Source organism: Micropterus salmoides, unplaced genomic scaffold (genome assembly GCF_014851395.1).
Source record: "Micropterus salmoides isolate LMB-PRFRI ecotype aquatic unplaced genomic scaffold, ASM1485139v1 Ms_hic_scaffold_2, whole genome shotgun sequence".
NCBI lineage: Eukaryota > Metazoa > Chordata > Actinopteri > Centrarchiformes > Centrarchidae > Micropterus > Micropterus salmoides.
The window spans coordinates 33,230,846-33,249,360 of record NW_024041150.1 but is presented as its reverse complement, the minus strand read 5'-3'; the positions used below and the strand labels follow the sequence as shown (position 1 = coordinate 33,249,360).

Below are 18,515 nucleotides of genomic sequence, written 5' to 3'. Positions count from 1 at the left end.
GACACACAAACTGACAAGATGTAACCACACAAAATAACAGAATGAAATGCATTTTAAGCAGCTTTTCACCACATTTCGTAACACTTATTCTCATTACACATTTAGGGTTTCATTCCAAAATGAAACTTACACCATAAAAAAAAAGGAAATAAATCCCTCTTACAAAATGACTGCTGGCATGAAGTGCCATTACAGTCTTACTATTACAGCCATGAGTCATCCTGAGGCCGGCCTTTACAATGTCGTTCTGTTTTGGAGGATAAAATATCTTCATTATTGAAATATTGACTGATGGTTTTTTGCGGTTTGGATGTGAGTCATTTTGATTTATATGAAATGATTTTTGAGGGGATATATGGCATCCTTGAATGAAACCCTGTTATGTGTTTTTATCAGGACTTTTATTTTTTTCAAGCATGAAGCAGCCTCGTTCGTCAAATTTACTAAAAGTCTGTTCACATTGGCAACGTCAAGCACTCTATGTAAACATTCATTTTTGAGTATTTTCTCACAGAAATAAAAACTTTGTCTGTGTGTGAGCGCGTTGCCTGACGCAACAAGGGAACAACGACTACAAAGATGGGGAATACCGAGGGGACAGATCAAACTACCAGCCTGCTGCATTTCAGTTCGACCCGTCCCCGCCCTGCAACCTTCAACCCTCCGAGGAACACTCCAGCTTAAAACACACTCATGACGCATGTACCACTTTTTCCTTCGTGTGTGTGTGTGTGTGTGTGTGTGTGTAGGCATAAATGTAGAACAGAAGTGATCTTATGGCATTGGGTTGGTGTGGAATCCCCTTTCTCCTACTTCCCACAGACTCATATAAACACACACACACATACACACAGAAGGGGGAAAACTATGGAATTCCTCATTTTTCCAAAGTGGCAGCATGGCATGGAAAAGGGCAGCACGTGGAGTTTAACTAGGACATGACACACACACATGCATGGCGCTGTGTGTCTGAGGCATGAAGTGTCTGGTGTGTGTTAATGTGCCCTCTGTGTGCAGCCGGTGCCAAGCATTGATGACAGGAGTGCCAGAAATTGTGTGTGTGTGCCCACTAGTGTGTGTCAAGGTGTGTTCACTCACATCCACAACTCCTGATTCAGACAGATTAAGGCCGTGGGTGGAGTGTTCCAGACTGCAACGGATTTAGTGTATGTTAAAGAGATCGAACACATATGTGAACACACACACACACACACACACACACACACACACACTCACACACGCACATGCAGTGGTCTGGTCAGGGTGTCAGTGTGGTTTGCAGCCTATCATTACGCCCTGCAGGGAAAGCCAGGCTAACCAAACCAGACTGGCACCGCCAAGAACTTTGCGAGCAGAGCGACTGGATTTACATAACAGCTCCGAGCAGCTTCATAAATGCTTTTTGTGGGGAAATCCCTTCCACAGCAGTCAGAGGTCTGAGGTCAAAGCAGCAGCCCTGAAGCTGGAAGATCCTCTAGACAGTCCAGACTCATAGAGACCAAAACTCATCATGTCAAGTTGTCACCAGGAAGTAGCTCTCAAACAGCCAAATAGAGTAAATACACGGGATAATGTGTGACAAGTTCCATGTTCCAAGTTTACAGTGACACATGTCTTGACCTCATATGATGGACGACTGTTCAACGGTGGACAAGTTCTCTACCACAAGCATCCAGAACAGCTTCATTGGTCCTTGTCATGGATTGTCAGTGTGTGGAACTCCGGAGGTATGAACACCTTTCTTCCTAAAGATATTCCCTAATTTCTTATTAAAAATAAGTCCACCAATTAAACGACAACATCCCAAATGCGTTTTCTGATCTGATGCTCAGCAGAAAGAACATAATTTCTCTGTGCCCCGACCTGCTCTTTAGGCTGACCTTGTCGCTCTATAACAATATTACCTGACTTCCTCCTGAGCTCCCATAATAATAACTACAACAGGGCTGTTGCGCTTGAACATACTGTGTGTCATTTTGGGGCACTTGCTGAAACTCCTGATGCTTTCGTTCTTCTTAGGAGGGTCGTCTCGTTTTGGTGATGGTGTTGGGGGGCGTTGTCTAATGTGTTGCTCCAAAATATCCCTGTAACTGTTGAACTGGGTTGAGATCTGGTGACTGTGTGGGCCTATGCATATGAGTCACATCATTTTAATGCTCATCAAATGATTCACTGAGCCCTTTTGACTTTGGTTAGGAGCATAATCATGCCTCATCATCATCAATCATCAAGGGTCAAACAACATGTTCAGGCTGATAGCAAGTAAAAAGTAACAAGTGGGGCCTTTTGATTGGTCCGTCTTATTTTGATGCATTTAAAAGTAACTGAGTTCAACCTGAATGCAAATAACTGGTGAACATGTGGCGACCATGTAATATTTTCCAACTTGACAAGGAATTCCTGAACGTTGCACATTAAACAACTAATTGGTGCACAAGGGGATTTATGGTAGAGAAGGCCAATCATGTGCTATGGAGGGTCAACAGTCTGTAGGTTTTAACAACAACCAAAGACTCCACACACTGATTTGCTCTCCTTCCAGCAGATGGCATGAACTCTTATAAAATGCTGTGGTGATCATTTGAATGGCTGGGGATGCAATGGAACAGTGGACAAGACACATGTCTTTGCTGTGGGGAAACCTGGGCCAGGGGAGCCGGCTTGTGCCGGAAGGCTTGGACCCCGCTTACAACTGCTTGCAGTTCAAGTTATTATTATAATTCCTGCATCTGTATGTTGGCCGTCCACGGTACATGACTCGACACCCCTAGATTATGGGTTAGTGACTGCTTCAAAAGACATAAAGACTGCATCCTCTCGATTGGGACAAAAAAGGCTGCATTTCTAAACCACAGCTGAAGGAGACTTCAATACTAATGTATTCAGTCTAAAAATGTGGACTTCACAGGATCCTGAATTGAGACCCAGTTTCAGTGTTTTCCTTCAGCATGGAGGTTGGATGTGCTTTGAGGAGAATTTCCTGAACCACCTGGACATTCTGCCCAAAACCTGCACTGATTTTCTATGAACCGATTTTGTATCTCCAAAATAAACTGGTCAATGTGAAGAATGTGGAAAGACTGGCACAGACGTTTCATCAGAGCTGTTCGTGAATTTGTCATTCCCTCCATTGTGGTTTCAAGGCAGACCAAACCTCAAGTAAAAATCTGTGGCATTTTCACATAAATAAATGTTTTCTTTGCTATCACTGACTGACATTGCGCAGTAGTGACTCCATCTATATCCAGTTCCTGAAAGCTTTTCCAGTTGCTGTTCTACACTGCCCAGCGCCTCTTTTCTCCCCAGTAGAACTGGGGTGTAGCATTAGCAACGATAGCCACCACAGAATCATGGAAGGAGTAACACTTTTAGGATCCACTGAGCAGCAGTTTTGTATCCTTAATTTGACCAGGTGAATATCCACCAATGACACTTCCTGAAGCTTCCCCAAAGCTGCTAGCTTTGACTTGAGGGTTTTTCCCCCTAGAAAAGGTAATTTGCAGTTTAGAAGTCATTTTCCAAGATAAAGGGCTTAACATGGGTCAATAGAGAACATATTTTAGGTGTCTAGGTTACATAAAGCAATTGTTTCAAAAACATTAAGACAACATTTAAAAAGTAAAGCAGTTCCTATCCACTTGACACTTGACATAATCTCTATTGTCTCATCCAAATCTATGATATCTGGCCTTTGAGTGTGGCTGTTTAGAACAGGTAAAAACCTGTTTACCTTCAGGCATGGTGAGATGAGAGAAGCTTCTCAAGCAAAATGAAAAATTAACAGATTTTTGGCCACCAAGGGGGAACCGAAAACAAGCTTTAAACGCTGACATAGCATCTTTTAAGTTGATATAGTGAACACACCCAGCAGACACGGAACTTTAATTTTATATGCAGCCATTTAAATCCATCCATCCATCGTCAACCAATCCCAGCTTACCTTGGGGCGAAAGGCGGGGTACAACCTGTACAGGTCGCCAGTCCATCACAGGCCATTTAAATCATAGTTATATAAAGAGATGTATTATAGCAGATTTAACTTTTTAACTAAATTTTGCCAAGATTAATCACTAGATAGAGTGACATTTCAAATTCTGAGACATCTGTTTTTGTGTGACATTTAGGGATTGTTCATTCACAAGTATCTGATAATGCTGTAAGGTCTGACCTGCGTCGCTAACGGTGTATTTCTTTAAGCAATACACCCATACCATCCAGAAGTACATGGATACATTTGGATGACATTCTGGGCAGCAAATATGTGCGGCATTCAGATTCTGGAGGTGAACAGCAGCTTACATCAGTCTGTGGCTGAAATTAGCAGAACAAGTAAAACAAAAATGATTTAGTAAGCTATTTTGACATCTTGTTTCTGGTCACAGTGTCATTATAGAGCCATAAATGTGTGTTTCATAACCCAAAAATGCCACAAAGTCACCTGGCATGTAGCCATTTCAGTTACTTTCTCTGGTTCTAAAGCAGCCAGGAAGGATTTATGGAACTAGAGGCAAACTACAACTTTTTAATGTGGGATTAAAACCAAACTTAACTGTTTTTTTTGGTAATGAACTGGAATAGTTCTGATGAGAATAAATGATTGAGTGGAGACGCAGTACAAATGCGGTTTTTAAAGGAGCACAATTTTTTAAAATCCTGTCACCAATGGAAAACAGACATTAAACACAAAAAACACATTACATAGAAGTGATTTAACTTTTTTTTTAAATCCAATTACCTTTAAGGAAGGATAAAAAAACAAAAAAAGAGGGAGACTGCTTTTATCCACAACAAATATCATCAAGCCTTTCATGCTGTTTATGAAACGCGACACATAATGTTAATTTTCCATCTGAGCGATGTTAGATCTCAGATATCTCGGGGGGGTTGCAGGGGGTTGAGGAGCCATACTGACAGCCGATCTTCTTAAACTTTTCCAACTCTGAAACTAAATCTGACTGATCCGCCTTGGAAGCTGGTCCACTGAGCACACACTCTGTTGCAGTAATCTGGTAATCATCAGACATACGCCCATGACCCATTTTTTTGGTCACGACCCAGAGATTAAGAAGCCAGGATTTACAGCACATGAGAGAGCAAGATTTCTTTTTCTAATGCCATAAGATATTAGTCCTCCATCTTTTTCCTCATTTCAATCAAACTTGTTCTGATCCTTTTCCTTGCCTCTGCTTCTCTGTAAGTCACTTCTCCCTCCTTAACCCTGTCTCATTTATCCATCCCTCCCTCGGCCTTTAGTAACTGTCTGCTTAAAGAGAGTTGTGGTATAGAGGATCTACAGCAGCTCTGTTGACTTTGGCCCTGGCCAGACAGAAAGCCGAGCCTTTAATTTGACTGGTTTCAATATCTGACCCTTAATAAAACAAATATCTTTATTTGGAGAGAAAGAAATCACCCCCAATTACTGTCGAGCGAGGAGGGAAAGAGCACCACTGGATGTGTATATTTGTATGCACAGTCTGGCCCGGGTCAAGCTAAGACTTCAAATTGACCTGGCTTAGATAAATAAAATAGAAGAATGTAACAAGGAGCGTGGTCTCCTGTTCAAATCTGGGATCAGATTTCTTCTGTAACCACACAGCCCAGTGTGTGTCGCTCTGTAAAACGTTGATTTCTCCAGTAGAAAGTATTTTCCTGTGCCGCAACCAAAAGACCAAAATGTAAAAAGTTTCTAGTTTCATTCCAGAGCGACAGAAAGTACAATTTTGTCCTTCTTTATCTCATTCCTTTCAGATCAACCCTCAGAGTTATCCATCAATGTCCTACTTAAAATAAACTTCATCAATAACCCTAAAGTGAAATCTCTGCTACTGTCTACTGCCATGCAAGTAAAGCACATTGTGGGTTACTATGAACATGAGGAATTCATTTAAAGAATGATATGCGTGTTGGCATGGTTTAGCGCCTTACACAAATCATGAAACATTTCTGGTGACTACTTTTACCACAGTTCCAGGCAGTCTTTGGTTTCCATTAATTTGTAAATGTATGAAACTCATTCAGACCATATTTGGCCTTACGTTGCATTGCATTATCACTGTGGTAATACAGTTCAAAGGAATAGTTGAGAAATAAGCTTATTCGCTTTCTTGCTGAGTTAGGTACGTTTTTTACTGCTCTCACCCAACCCATGGGATGTATTGATACGTACTTTCTAGAGTCCAGAGTCAACACCTGCTCTTGCGATTTTTCCTTAAAGCTAATAGGATTCAGACAGATGATGCTAAGCTAAATACAGCCACCTTTCTCTGTTTGGTTTTCGCTAGAATCTGGATGATACTGTTTGTCCCTGTCTGATTATTATTTTATAATATATTTTGATTTGAACATTTTAAGTTCAAATGTGAGTCTGCACATTTTTTATATGGAGATATACACTCACTGGCCACTTTATTAGCTACACTTGTTCAATCGCTTGTCAACACAAATAGCTAATCCGCCAATCAAATGGCTGCAACTCCATGCATTCAGACATGTAGACGTGGTCAAGACAACTTGCTTTAGTTCAAACCGAGCATCAGAATGAGGATGAAAGGGAATTTAAGTAACTTTGAACGTGGCATGGTTGTTGGTGCCAGACGGGCTGGTCTGAGTATTTCAGAAACTGCTGAGCTACTGGGATTTTCACAAAAAGAGAAAATATCGAGCCAGAGGAGAATGGGCAGACCGGTCTGAGATGACAGAAAGGCAACAGTAACTCAAATAACCACTGGTTACAACCGAGGTATGCAAAATACCATCTCTGAACGCACAACACGTTGAACCTTGAAGCAGACGGGCTACAGCAGCAGCATACCACACCGGATTTCAGCTGCAGCATTCATGCATTCATTTTGTTGTAGAACGGTCTTAAAAAGCATTCAGTTTGACTTCAAAAAGTGTCCAGATACAGTGTGTTTGCAGAGCTTTTCTGTTTTATTAACAGTAAAAAAGCCTGGTTACATCGACCTTGTCCCTGTTTTATTGCTCTTTATCACAATGTTTCTTCTTTAAAAAAGTGTAGATTGTGTTTTTAAATCATGATTGAAGGATTTCACAAAATCGCAGATTCACTGAAACCTGCACATGACAAAAAATGTAAGTGATGAGAAATCTAGAGGACAGACATGTATTTCTGTTTTTTAAAAATGGTATTGTTTGTTGCCAATGTGAACAGATCTGTACAAGTATCAACGTTAATCTCTCAAAAACATCATTAGCATGTGAGTATGATGTTATCAAATGGGAAAGAGGAGACAGGGTGGTGTGACAAAGAAGAAAGAAAGTAGTACTGTATCTGTACCTTACATGGATGGTAACAAATCAAGGAATAAAGCAGTTAAAGGGGAAGTTTGTTTGACATTCTGGTTCGAAGTGTTTGAGTATGAATGAATTGAAATAAGTTAAAAGATGAGTTTGTTACCTACATGAAGGCTGGAACTAGAGGTGGAAAGGTTAATGATAGCTGAGCTGGCTCCATCTGCAAGCTACAACACACATGCACACAACCAAGCACACACACACACACACACACACACACACACACACACACACACACACACACACACACACACATTAAAACATACCCACAAACGTAAAAACATTTACAGGTTAGCTGGTTAGGATTAGCCACAATATTAGCAACACATCTCAGTAAACAAGTGCAGTATGTTGAATAAAGAGCCAAACAATTAAAATGATTTCAACATCATTAGACATTACATACTAACATTACCAGACATATTAGTGACTCAAACACACAGAAACATCGTCGTCATCATCATGAGTTTTCCAAAAAGAGCAACAATGAATCAAAAACCTTGAGTCCAAAATGGTTTTGTGAGGGAAAAACTGAGCACAGTGCCTTTACTTCTCAAATCAATCATTTTCATTCCCTGGGAGATCCCGCTCTGTGACGTGCAGACAGCAGCGCTCTTGTTAACGCTGAGCGACCACGATTAGAAATGTTTGTATGAGGTCACGGAGGAGCTGAACACATGGAGGAACAGAAGAAGAAGACAGGAAAGGCAAGAAGGCAAGGATGCTGTAAAACACCAGCATGAATGCAAACAACCCCAACATGTGGGCACAAATTATCGAAAGGACAAAGTCGGAATAAATTCTTTTTGAGTGGTTGTTTACTGTAGATACTCGCTTTAATAGAAGGTCTCATTCATGAGGCCACTCTCAACTTTCTGCAAATCCATTCACATCACTGCCAAACCAGTGACAGAACATATTTCTTGCTCTTTCAGCTATCCAGCTACATTGCCTAAATGTACTGTAGTGTGAATGGTAGAGCATTAAAGTCTACAACTACTACTAAGCTACTAAAAACCGTTGTATAAAGTGTTCTGTTGGTTAGGGAGGGGCCGCTACAACCGGCAAGGTGAGGGTCATATGATGCTATAAATCAGGGGTCAGCAACCTATGTGGGAGACATTTTAAGTGGCATGTGATAAAAGCAAACTCAATCCTACAATATTGACATAAGCCGCTACTTTGTTTAATATTACATTACGTTAGTGCAAAACAGATGAACAACCACAATGATGAATTAATTTTGACATTATTATTCAGGTTGTCAAAATGATAGAAATATAGAAAAAATAACTCCTTATATTTTGACGCAGGATTAATCGTAGAATGATCCGCGACTGGGTGGCCAACCGGCCGGTCAGCTGCTGTTTGTGTCTGTGAGACTGGGCCAAACATTCAATTTTGAGGGGGGATATGAGCGGCCCCTTCTGACAGACTGTACACATGACATGTTGGTAGTTAGCAGCATACTGTGACTTAAGTGTTACAGCTCAGGCTTGACCTGGTCTTGTGCAGTGCAGCGGTGACTTGCTTATTCAAACGTAGGAGGCAGGTGTCATCCTAAGTTTTCTGGAAGGGTCAATACCACAAAAACGCTATTATTTTTAATAAAAAAATGTTGTGGCATTGTTAATGCATATAAACGGTGAAAAAAAAGTTAAGAATGTATGGGAAATAAAGATGTCTATTATTATTATTTACAAGGTGACACTGGATGTCTTCATCTTTGTATATTGGCACTCATCACAGAAAAGGTTGCCAACCCCTGCTCTAAATCCTACCTTTATGAAGGTAATAATGTTTTTTCTCGAAAAGTGTTTGATGACTTTACGATAAATTCGGAGATTGTAGTTTGTGGTGCTGTTGAATTGCAAGAAGTGATAATGACAGGTGCCTCTTTAGTAAATTTAGTCTACCTTCATTGACATAAATGCAGTGGAAAAAATATTTGTACCAAGCATAGTGATAAACGTTTCTTATTTGGTTCCAATCTGCAGATGTTTTGGGTTGACAAGCGTGCCGTGCTTTTCAGCTGCCGCCGCAAATGTGCCCACTGGTTGCATCACTGTTATTGTATCCACGCAGAGTTGTTTTTATGTCAAATCACTTTAATTGGATGGGGGGTGTTAATGTCAGGGCGTGTACACCAATTTCAACACCCACTTAGACTTATCACACACACACACATATTTTTGAACATACACTTAGGTCATACTGTACATTTTTAGACCTCCCATGTCACCAAACATTTAATGCCACCCCCCATGAACACAACTAGACACATTAGTGTTTTTTGCATCACTGCATGAGAATGGAAAAACATGACACCACCATCATGTCTCTCCTTATGTTGAATAGCGCGACGTATGTGTGATTGTGAGTGTGACAGCGAGAGAAAGACAAAAAGCTTTTAACCTCATTGATTTGAAACTGTTTTTGGTTTCAAATGCTGCAGTTTGACGTGTGTGTTTGTATGTGTGTGTATGAAGCTGTTGTGGCGCCTGTGAGTATAAGGGTAATGATGAAATTAAAGAAAGAAAAAGGCCGTAGAGGATTTAAAGATGGTGGAAGGATCACAGAGGGGATGAGGGGTTGAACCACAACAGTAGAGAGAGAAAAAGAAAGAGGATTACATGGCCTTTAATGAGCTACCACATTAAAAGGACTGTCAGATTGACAGATAGAGATGGAAAGGGTTAGGAAGGAGAAAATGAATTAAAGGGGTGAAAAGAATAAAAGAGTGGGATGGAGGAAGAGAGAAAAGCAAAAGAGCATGAGCATGTGTACAGATATGGCACAAAGGAACGACAGGAGTAAAACGGAGAGGTGAAAACAGAATGATAGAGGGATGGAGAAAAGGTGGAGGGAAACAAGGAGTGGGGGAAGTATTGTAAGACAGAAGAGGTAGAGGAGGAGGGATGCCGGAGGAAACAAAACAGTGATGGAGGGAGAGATGAGAAAAAGACGTCAAGAGCGAGGGAGGGACTGAAGCGTGAAAGAAGGTGATGCAGGCAATAAATTTCAAGGAAGGAAGGAGTGGAGTAGAGAGTAGCAAGGTACAGGCAAGTTGGAAGGAAAAGAAGGCACAAGGAAGAAGTGAAAGAGGTGGGGAACATGGTGAAAGGAAAAGAGATGAAGGAAGGACTAAAGTATGAAACAACCAAACAAATTTTGCAGGTTTGCAAGTTTTAAAAGAAGCATTGAAAGAGGGCAGATTTTGATGGAACAGTGGCATGAGGAAGGAAAGAAGGGAAGGAGGGAGGATTTGACTAGAGGTGATCAAAATTGTTGTGCAATGAAAAAGAAATAAAGAAGGAAAAAGCAGGTAGGAAGAATCGTGCAAGAGAAGAGTGGAGGGAAGAATAGCGTAAAAGAGGTAAGGAAGAGGCAAGATGCAGGAATGAAAAAGAAGGAACAAAGAAATAAGTGAAAGAGTGATGGAGAGAGCATTGCAAAGAACATAGCAAGAGAAAAAAGAAAGGAGGAAAGGAAAGAAATTGGGTAGAATGGAGGGACGTTTTGCAGGAGCAAAGGTAGGAACGAAAGAAAGAAGGACGTGAAGAAGAAAATGAGAATGAGGTGAGTAGAAAGGTAAGAGTAAAAGGAGGAAGGAGAAATATAAAGGTTAAAAGAAGAAAGGATGAAGGAAGTGAAGAGAGGGTGAAAGGTAAGAACGATTAGGGAAGGCCGCAAGAAAAGGAAGGGAGAAGATGAGGGAGGAGGAGCAGATAAAAAAAAGATTGGGGGAGAGTTCCAGTGCGGCCCTGCGGGGATAATGAGACAGAAGAAGACTAACAAGGAACAGACTCCCTGTGTTTGTTTATACACACTGTAACACACACAAAGAAACCACAGCGTCTGTCTTGCATATCATCGAGGGTCAGATTTTCCCCTTCAGTGATCACCAGGAGGAAGACTTCACTGAGACAAAGAAGAGAGGAGGAGAAGAGAGGAAGAAGAAAGGAGGAGAGGGGGGATGAGAGGAGAAGGTAAAGTACAAAAAGAGGTAGGATGGAGAAGCAAAAGATGAGGAGAAAAGTGGAAGAGAGGAGACGAGATGACTGAGGTGTAAGAGAGGAAGAGCGAAAGCAAGGAAGGGAAGAGTAAGAGGGGTATTATATAGAAAGATGAGCAGAGGAGAGGAAGACTGATGCTAAGAAAGAGCCAGCAGGAGAGGATGAAGAAGAAAAAAGAAGAAGAATGACAACAGATGACAGGAGAGGGGAAAAAGTCAGGAGAAGAAAAGAAGAAGTGAAGGACGTCAAAGAGGAAAAGCTGCAGGAATCCAGAACAGAAGTCCTGAATCATTATATCCACAGAGACGAGGTTGACAGGAATCACGAGCTCCAAATTCTTTCCCGAAAAATCAGAACTCCTCCACCGATTCACTGTCTCTGAACGTTACTTCAATATTCCTAAAAGCGCCAATCCAGTGGTTTTCCATGTTGCAGCCCATTAACTTCAAACCCTGTACAGTTACACATTACCGCAGAACATTTTCCAAGATCTACCACCACACTGTCTTTACTGATTTCTTAAAAAGGCAGCCAATGGTTACAGTTCCGAAGAAATATCAGCTAGTAGAAGAAATGAGAGAAACAGCTAGCCGGGTCTGGCCAGACGGCAACAACATCCACCAAATTTCACTTATTAATACATTATATTATATTGCTTTAGTTTAATCTGTACAAAAACGTGTAAAAATGATAACTTGTTGTATTTTGGGGAGTTATCTGACGGAGAGAGAAGGTTGATTTTAGGACCAGAGTTTTGGCCTGTCACATCTCTTTCTGCTGGTATCTCTCAGTTACTCGCTTTCATCTCTTCACTTGGCTCTCTCCATCCATCACTTCACTTTCTTGACAAGCAAAGTTGCTCTCCCTGACCTCTGTCTCTCCACTATTTTTAGTAAACGCAACAACAATGTTATAAACACAATAATTAGTTGGGGTTGTTTTTTAATAGACTTCAGGGACCACAGTTTGATGACAAAGCATTCCTGAGCCAATCCAGCTCCTTTCAGACCTTATTGGTATAAATGTGATTACACAAGGAAAGCTGTGGTCTGCGTGTGTGTGTGTGTGTGTGTGTGTGTCTGCATTATTTATGTTTGCCCCCTCAACAGAGTGTATGAAAGCCCCATGCAGTCTGCCAAACCAATAAGACCAAATTATGTTGTCTCCTGATTCTGTACAATCCTCGATTCAATAATATACACAAAGAAACCATTTAATAGAGCACAGCGGTGTGTGTGTGTGTGTGTGTGTGTGTGTGTGTGTGTGTGTGTGTGTGTGTGTGTGTGTGTGTGTGTGTGTGTGTGTCAGGGGATAAAAGGTTGTTCGGTGTGTTTACAGACTTTGCATTTTCTCCGTCCCCAGTAATTGTCTTGCTCCATGCTCCTGGATGTCGGATATCCTCGGATGACATATTTGCAGGACAGGTTTAATTATAAAGCCATGGAGCTAATTTGAAAGAAAGACATAAAATACGCTAATAGCTGAAAATTAAAAGATGTCTCAGTGTATGCTGCCCTGTTATAAAAAAACAAAACCAAAGTTACTAGTTGAAGCTTGTGAGTGGCGTTCTGATGGACTACGAGCAGGGAATATTCTGACTTTGCGAGTCGTCTGAAAGTCCTTCAAATGGAGCTGTAGAGGCCAAATTTTAAACATCGGAAACCACATGTTTCGCTTTAAATTTGTTTAAAAGCAAGGTTGACTGTCGATTGGGAACGGAGCGCTGTCTGCCGAGTTAAAGTCAGATGTTTTAAACAATTAAACAATCTTAAAAGAAGATAAACTCTTTGATTGAACTCTTTGACTGAACTGCTTGCAACTAACAGATTCGCAGGCTGCAGTGACAAATAGGTTTGCAATATGGGTTCACAAGAAAAAAAAGCCAGGGAACCACATTTTACATAATCACATCATCCCGGGTTATAACCCTACTGGGACTCCACGGTGGGTTAAAATCAAGGGCAATTGGACTTGGATACTTCACCTGAAAAAGTCTGAACTAAAGAAGCATCTTGGATGAGAGGCAAAATATCTTGAAGTATCTTCAACTAAGTCCAATTTCCCTTGATTTTAACCTACGCTGGATAACTATGACCTGGATCAATCTTTACAGACATCCTACTGGCACCCTTCTCTTTCAATATGACAGCGGCATTTTAGAGGCATATAATAATAATTAAGTATAACTTAACTATCAATCAATCTTTTTAAATATTTTTGGGTGACACTAGCAATCTTGCAAGCTTACAATAACTGACTCTAGCTTAAGATAAAACTTAATGATCCTCAGGAGTGAAGTTAATATCACAGCAACACAAATAGGCTCCAAATTGCTGAGAAATTTTTGTTGAAAATATTTTTTCATGTAAAATCTGCACAATTATAAATTTTTGTCTGATACCAAGAAGCTGTGAGCAGGACGAAAATATCCTTGTGTTTTATTGCAGATATTATTTATTTTATCATATCACACCAGGCATAAAACAGTAGGTAGTGTGTTGACTGTGTTGCTTTTAGCATCCAAACACATTTTGATTGTGCATGAAAAACTGTAAGCTGTGTGTGTGAAACTAGAGAAATTTGAGTCTAGTTTCTAATGTTCCTCCTTTACCAGCGAGCGAGAGAAAGAAAAAGAAAGAAAGAAAGAAAGTGTACAAAAGAGGAGAGAAAACTAAATGTCAAGGGGAAAGGAGGGACGTTAATGATTGGTAACGAATGCGGGTCTTGTGGTCGCCACGGTAACCACCGACCACATAGACGGTTGCCATGTCATCATGTCAGAACATGTTTATTTATGCTGCTGGTACCACTGAACACACACACACACTCAGACTCCTTTTAATCTGTCCTCACAACTGTACAAATGCCATAACACACACACACACACACAAACACACACACAGAGACACACACACACACACAGACACAGATGTTCCCTGTGGAAAGACGAGTGTTTCATACTTGCCCTTTACACTTATTGGTTATTACACCCCACACTCGAAAAAAGCACACATTTACACACTCATACAAAGATGCACATACACAGATAAACAGATAAATGTCATGATACACACACACACACATTCCTCACACATGCATTTGGAAAATCACTGGATCACTGGGTATTAAACCACTTATAGGAGATTCAGCTGTAATGGAGAGCAAATGGAGAACAAAAGTTCAGCTGCAGTTTTTCTTTTACCAAACAAATGCAAGCAGCAAAATCTTTATGAGAATCTAATAGTTTGATCAATACACCAATAAATGTGAAACCAGCATCTATTGATTGTTGATTAATAGCTTATAAGGCTTATACCTTAGTTCAGTTACTGTTAACAAATGAACAGAGCTCGGTGAAGACAATTTTAGAAGCCTGTATGTGGTACTTTTAGTAATTACTCAGTATAAACATATTTGTTATGCTAGTGTTTGTGCCCTGAACTTTGTCTTTCAGTAACTCTCTATCTGTTTAGTTATTATTACTGTTAGTGGCAGTGTCCTGGATTCAAAGGTAGAAGGGACTCAGAGGAAACACTGCATGCATGTACTTTAGCTTTCCTGTTTGTGATTTTATCTCATTGATAGAAGTCTCCCAGTTGACTACAGCCTGTTAGAGCTGTGTAACTGTAATAGGGGGAAGGGGGGCTTTTATTGTGAAACAGCCACAGAAAATTAAGGTGCATCGGAACCTTTTGTTTAAAGACCTAAAAATTCGATGTTACAATCTCTCGCTTAGATATCTTATTCATCTGTGCCAAAGAGCTCCATTGTTGTTCAAAAGATATTGACATGTTCCTTCAATACCCCGAAGGAACTGTAGGTTATACACACTGTAGTTTACTTTGACTCAACCTTTGACCTACATACACCCTGTTGCTGACGTAAATACTAGGGGTGTGGAAAATAATTGATTTTTAGATGCACTGCGATGCAGACTTGGACGATTATGAATTAATTCACAAATGTCAATAATTGATTGTCTAGAGGTTAACTGATAATGTAATGTTGACGGAACAAAAAAGGCGGACCGTCTGTGGTGTGCGCACAACGGAGACATGTGGTTCTCCCAGGACGTGTTTTGGCTGCTAGTTCAAGTTTGTTTGTTGTCATACATCCACATATTGAGTACACAAATAAACAAAATGCCGTTTGTCAAGGTCCATGGTGCTCAATAAAAGATTACAATAATCAACTTACAAAACAAGTTACAAACATGTAACTACACTAGACGTGACAAAAAAAGGAACAGGTATATTAAGGTGGAGTGAATGTGGTTTGGCTGGAGCATTGTAAAGTGTGTAGTTCAACCCCCATCTGACTCTATACTAATAACAGCAGCATCAGAAATAAAAATAGCAATAACGCTGTAATAATGTAATAATGCTATGCAATGTTAGCTACATTTATATGAAGTAACAATAATATCTGCATTTCAACTACCTACTTGTTTGGATTGTTACAAATACTTTGCTTTAAAAGTACCAAGTAGTCACACAGTGAGAAAAATCTTTATCCTGTTCGTTTTACAATCACATAGCCTCATAATCGTAATGAGGTGCCTAGAAATTCCCACCCTTGAGGTGAAGCATCGAGATATCAAATCGAATCAAATTGTTGACCTGATAATCGTAATCGAATATAATCGTGGGACCAGTGAAGATGCACACCCCTAGTAAACACTCACTTGAGCACCACATGTGTTTATCCACAGCTGAAAATAGTCCCAAAAAACATTATACTCCTGTTTAAGTCACTTTTGCTAAAAACTACAGTGACCAGCTGTTCTAGGAAATTAAGGAGCTTTTTTTTAAAATGAAACTGTATTTTTAAAGATTGTAGGATTAAATGGACTTGAAGCCGAGAGCAAGAGACAGGTTAGCAAAGTCAAAGTATCGAGAGACGGACTAACATGTTGATGGTTTGTTCTTTTCATGGAAATTGTTGAAAATAAGAAAAGTCACTCTCAGCGTAAAGGAAGTGATGATTTGTACTATTTGTAAAACACTTATTGATCAGAAATAATGCGGTATTACTCACACAGAGCACCTTTAACCAGATAACTGACAAGATGGTTTTACCTGGTCGGGCATGAGCGGCTCCTCGTCATCTATGTCAATAAACACCTCCCCACAACTTAACCGGGGCGTCTCACCTACACATTTAAACACACAGTAGAAAGATATTTTTAACACCAATTATCAGCCTGGCTTTTTGCAAGACATGTTCAAATCCATCAGTGTCTTACGTCTCCACTCCTCCTCATCCTCCTCCATCGATCGCTCCTCCTCTGGGACGCACCGATATTCCTCCAGCGTCCGGATGGTGCACTGACCGACCACCGGCTTCCTCCCAAACTGACGGTTGTCGATGACTTTGATGACAATCGGCGGCATGTAGAGCTCCTCACAGGGAAGACTCTGTGCAGAGAAGGAGGGAATGAAATAGAGAAGAAAGAGGGATAGAAAAGAAGAAAACCATAATAAAGAAACAAGGAAGGAAAAGAAAATTGAAAAGAGACAAGATGATCAAAAAGGACACCACATCCTTTGACCTATGGCTGTACTGGGCTCCCTTACACCTGACTCTAATTGGTTATGCCAACTGCCTGCATGCTGCTGATTGGCTGGCTGCTGACTGTCTGAAATTGATTGGCCACGCCTTGGTGACGCTCCAATCAGGGCATCGTTACACCTGAGCGGACCCCTCCCATGTAAAGGAAGAAACTACTGAACCCATCGAGGTGGAGATTTCATCTTTATGAAGGAAATCAGGACACAAACATCACATTAAATTAAGATCGCAGTTTAAAATGTAAAATAAATGTTTAAATGTAAAGTGACACCATGAACAGCAACATTTATTTTAAATGGCATTATGGCTTATGGTTCTTTTCCATCCTGTGCCAATTTTAGCAAGAACACACTGCTTAGTTTGACTGTCAATGTCATTCTGAGTGCAGACTTATATTTAATTAATTTTTAATGCAAACTTTAATTAAAATAACGTCCTTCATCACACATTGAGTGTTGTAAACGTTTTTTATCATTACATTTCTATTTTAATTAATTGTTTTTATTTTTATACTTTAAACTGACAAAGCTAAGCAAACATAATCACAGTAACGACCTGGTCACATGTAAAACAACAAAGTTTGTAGCAAATTTAATAGACACACACTTTGTTTGTCGTGTTTGTCTTTGGTGAACCTTCACATGCAAATTTGTGCCACTGACCAATAACAAGCTGTCTTGACAGTACTGACCTTTAAGGGAATGGAGAACAATCTCCATGTTTTGAAAAGGTGTGAACTTATTGTTCCATTAGCGAAAGAACTAACAAGCTTGCTAGCCTTTTTCCCTTATCAATAACTCTTTATTGAATGAAATTACATACGATCAAACACAATGTATTGTACTATTATGACCAAACCTTTAGATCCACATACTTTACTAAGATGTATGAAGGAATTTTGTTGTGCTACTTGAAGTAAGGAAAGGAGAAAAAGTTAAGTTAATTGTTTGACTTCAGCGTCATTAGCCCAACTTAACCTTTTTTAAAGCCAGAGAGGTAAAATATGGATTACAATTACAAACATCTTTCTTGAGCCGTCGTGGCTAAATGAGATTGTTGTAGACATGTCCTTAAATACAGCTGCTGTAACTGAATTAGCAAAAATCATATCTGGTATCTTATATGCTGGCTCACTGGCATGGCTTGCTGGGACACTTCATTAAAGAGGTGGTATTATGCTCATTTTTGGGTTCAAAATCCTATTTAGAGGTTGTACCAGAACAGGTTTACATGGTTTAATTTTCAAAAAACACCATATATTTTTTTCATACTGCACATTGCTGCAGCTCCTCTTTTCACCCTGTGTTGAAGGCTTCATTTTAGCTATGGAGTGATACATCTTGTCTCTAAATGATCTTTGTTGGGAGTTGCACATGCGCACTTACTAGTTAAGGACTACTAGCCAATCAGAAGCAGAGAAAGGCGGGTCAGCGAAAAGACGGTAAACAGCTTCGATTCAGCTGTAGGCTACATGTTGCCGACCAGGTTGGCAATTTGGACTGGAGCAAGAGTTTCAGAGTGGTGGTCAGAATCTGTAACAAAAGTATCTTTCATCCATAAAGTTTTAACTGAGCTCTGTCTCTACATCACAGTAACAACTTGCTTGGAGGGTAG

The 18,515-nt window shown here is 40.2% G+C and overlaps 1 protein-coding gene across 16 annotated transcripts in view; it reads right to left on the bottom strand.

Annotated features, from left to right (window-relative positions):
* Positions 1–18,515, bottom strand: part of dysf (dysferlin, limb girdle muscular dystrophy 2B (autosomal recessive)) — a 110,667-nt gene that overhangs the window by 33,910 nt on the left and 58,242 nt on the right. For 10 of the 16 annotated variants that reach the window (XR_005446398.1, XR_005446397.1, XM_038732499.1 and 7 more), the window contains 3 exons: positions 16,576–16,747; positions 16,409–16,482; positions 7,422–7,481 (listed from right to left, as the gene is read on the bottom strand). Coding sequence is in view for 14 of the 16 variants with exons in the window: in XM_038732499.1 (XP_038588427.1) it covers positions 7,422–7,481; positions 16,409–16,482; positions 16,576–16,747 (306 nt within the window). In the remaining 2 variants the exon portion in view is untranslated. The remainder of the gene's footprint in view (positions 1–7,421; positions 7,482–16,408; positions 16,483–16,575; positions 16,748–18,515) is intronic. The other 6 variants (XM_038732496.1, XM_038732498.1, XM_038732497.1 and 3 more) reach the window with 1 other exon arrangement.